The sequence below is a fragment of the Poecilia formosa genome, unplaced genomic scaffold (genome assembly GCF_000485575.1).
Source record: "Poecilia formosa unplaced genomic scaffold, Poecilia_formosa-5.1.2 Scaffold1465, whole genome shotgun sequence".
In the NCBI taxonomy this organism is placed as follows: Eukaryota; Metazoa; Chordata; class Actinopteri; order Cyprinodontiformes; family Poeciliidae; genus Poecilia; species Poecilia formosa.
Genome location: NW_006801404.1, coordinates 3,132 through 6,218, shown reverse-complemented (window position 1 = coordinate 6,218; position 3,087 = coordinate 3,132). Strand labels below are relative to the sequence as shown.

The window sequence follows — 3,087 nt, the reverse complement described above, 5'->3', positions numbered from 1 at the left end:
TTGGTAATGAAGGATCTTAAACTGGAGTGGCCACACAGGCCTCATCTCAAGGATTAAATCTTATCTGAACCAGAGGTCTTTTTCTGTTGTCCCAGCAAGGTCTGAGCTCCACATGCAGTAACTTGATACAGGGTGTGGCAAAAGAATCACAATTTCATGATCACATATTTTTTTTACTTAAAAAGGCATTTTAGTGGTCAGACCACATCCTTAGAGATAACATATAAAAGCAGGTGGGCAGAGTGAAGGGCACATTCGTCTGCAGATCAAAGACACTGACAGGAGAAAATGTTGGGGTTTGTTGCTTTCAACCTTGGTGCCGTTTTCCTTATTGCCAAATCCAGTGAGTAATATTTTGCTAAATACTATCATTCTCTTGTTCACAATTTTTCCCCCTAATCAAGGGTCTCCTTTGATGCTGTTGTGTGAAAAATTGTATCTGGATATCTTCCTGTGCTAGGTCATGGTTCTGAGATTATCAATGGGAAAGAAGTGAAGCCACACTCCTTGCCTTTCATGGCTCTGCTGGCATCACATGAGTCAATTTGTGGAGGAACTTTAATTGATTCCAATTGGGTTCTGACTGCTGCGCACTGCGAAGGGTAAGAACAATTCTCATTTTTCTTATTTATATGCTTCTGGCGTGCATTTCAAGTAGCATTAAAAATGGAGAATGCAATCTGCTGTTATATTGACTGGTTTTGCCTTCCTCTCTCAACTTAAATAACGTTTAGGTGTAAAAGAAAACCAGCAGTCCACAGTTTCATTAGAATTATTTTTTTTAATAATGTACATTTCTAAGGTCACGTAGCGGCTAGTCAGAGAAGCAATAATGCCAAATAGTTTTTGTTCTGTTTTGTATAAATAGATTTATCCTTCATTACTCAAAAGTATAGTTAAGGTGAGTTGCAACTTCTCCATACCAATTGTGATGAAAAAAATATTAAAGATGATGTGTAATTCATCAGTTTTGGTATACAGCAGTAATATACCTAGTGGAAAGAATGTTATATTAGAATAATTATTTACATCTACATAGTAAACCATTAATATCTCATTATTGTGCAACCTCTAATATGTAAGATCTTAAATTTACCATACTGGTACTATGTTATCGCTCTCTCAGGATGAGCATTGCATTCCTGGGAGTGCACTCCATCTCAAGCCACACTGAAGGAAAGTACAGGCAGATCCTCAGAGTGGCGAGGCGTTTTCCTCATCCTCATTATAATCCCTATACAGATGACAATGATGTCATGTTGCTCAAGGTAAGTTTGCTTTGGAAAATGAATGATTTCATCTGTTTAAAATAACATTTCATACAAAGGGAACATGTTTAAAATTAAGACTCTACTTATATCAAGCTGATTCTTATTTCACAATTTACTTTCAATTGATTATCTTTCATTTACTGATGTCTTGAAACATCCATCCATTTTCTGTACATCCTTGTCCCTAGTGGGGTTAGGAGAGTTGCTGGTGCCCATCTCCAGCTAACGTTTCAGGCGAGAGGTGGGGTCACCCTGGACAGGTCACCAGTCTGTNACATAACTTTTGCACCAAGGTCATGTTGGTTAATAGTCACAGTGGCACAATATCGAGATAGATCCTGGTTGATGCCAATGGTTTTACTAGAGTACATTTAGGTCTGTTTACTTGTATTTTACTAAAGTACATTGTTTGAGTACTTTCTCCATCACTGGTTGATGCATTGGTAAGATATCCATGGCGTGGGCTACACACAGACCGACTGGTAATGAAGGATCTTAAACTGGAGTGGCCACACAGGCCTCATCTCAAGGATTAAATCTTATCAGAACCAGAGGTCTTTTTCTGTTGTCCCAGCAAGGTCTGAGCTCCACATGCAGTAACTTGATACAGGGTGTTTCAAAAGAATCACAATTTCATGATCACATTTTTTTTTTTACTTAAAAAGGCATCTTAGTGGTCAGACCACATCCTTAGAGATAACATATAAAAGCAGGTGGGCAGAGTGAAGGGCACATTCGTCTGCAGATCAAAGACACTGACAGGAGAAAATGTCATACCTGAGGGGTTTGTTGCTTTCATCCTTGGTGCCGTTTTCCTTATTGCCAAATCCAGTGAGTAATATTTAGCTAAATACTATCATTCTCTTGTTCATAATTTTTTTTCCCCTAATCAAGGGTCTATTTTGATGCTGTTGTGTGAAAAATTGTATCTGGATATCCTCCTGTGTTAGGTCATGGTTCTGAGATTATCAATGGGAAAGAAGTGAAGCCACACTCCTTGCCTTTCATGGCTCTGCTGGCATCACATGAGTCAATTTGTGGAGGAACTTTAATTGATTCCAATTGGGTTCTGACTGCTGCGCACTGCGAAGGGTAAGAACAATTCTCATTTTTCTTATTTATATGCTTTGGAGTGCATTTCAAGTAGCATTAAAAATGGAAAATGCAATCTGCTGTTACATTGACTGGTTTTGCCTTGCTCTCTCAACAAACTTAAATAATGTTTAGATGTAAAAGAAAACCAGCAGTCCAGTTTCATTAGAATTATTTTTTTTTAATAATGTACATTTCTAAGTTCACGCAGCGGCTAGTCAGAGAAGCAATAATGCCAAATAGTTTTTGTTTTGTTTTGTATAGATTTATCTTTCATTACTCAAAAGTATAGTTAAGGTGAGTTGCAACGTCTCCATACCAATTGTGATGAAAAAAATATTAAAGATGATGTGTAATTCATCAGTTTTGGTACACAGCAGTAATAGATCTAGTGGAAAGAATGTTATATTAGAATAATTATTTACATCTACATAGTAAACCATTAATATCTCATTATTGTGCAACCTCTAATCTGTAAGATCTTAAATTTACCATACTGGTACTATGTTATCGCTCTCTCAGGATGAGCATTGCATTCCTGGGAGTGCACTCCATCTCAAGCCACACTGAAGGAAAGTACAGGCAGATCCTCAGAGTGGCGAGGCGTTTTCCTCATCCTCATTATAATCCCTATACAGATGACAATGATGTCATGTTGCTCAAGGTAAGTTTGGTTTCCAAAAGGATTGATTTCATCTGTTTAAAATAACATTTCATACATAGG

The 3,087-nt window shown here is 37.5% G+C and overlaps 1 protein-coding gene across 1 annotated transcript in view; it reads left to right on the top strand.

The window, feature by feature from the left end:
- Window positions 1-3,087, top strand: part of LOC103132885 (granzyme K-like) — a gene marked incomplete at its 5' end in the record, with an annotated part of 8,208 nt that overhangs the window by 3,888 nt on the left and 1,233 nt on the right. Inside the window, 5 exons of the mRNA XM_016667638.1 lie at window positions 461-602; window positions 1,127-1,268; window positions 1,985-2,102; window positions 2,222-2,363; window positions 2,886-3,027. Of these exons, the coding sequence (XP_016523124.1) occupies window positions 461-602; window positions 1,127-1,268; window positions 1,985-2,102; window positions 2,222-2,363; window positions 2,886-3,027 (686 nt within the window). The remainder of the gene's footprint in view (window positions 1-460; window positions 603-1,126; window positions 1,269-1,984; window positions 2,103-2,221; window positions 2,364-2,885; window positions 3,028-3,087) is intronic.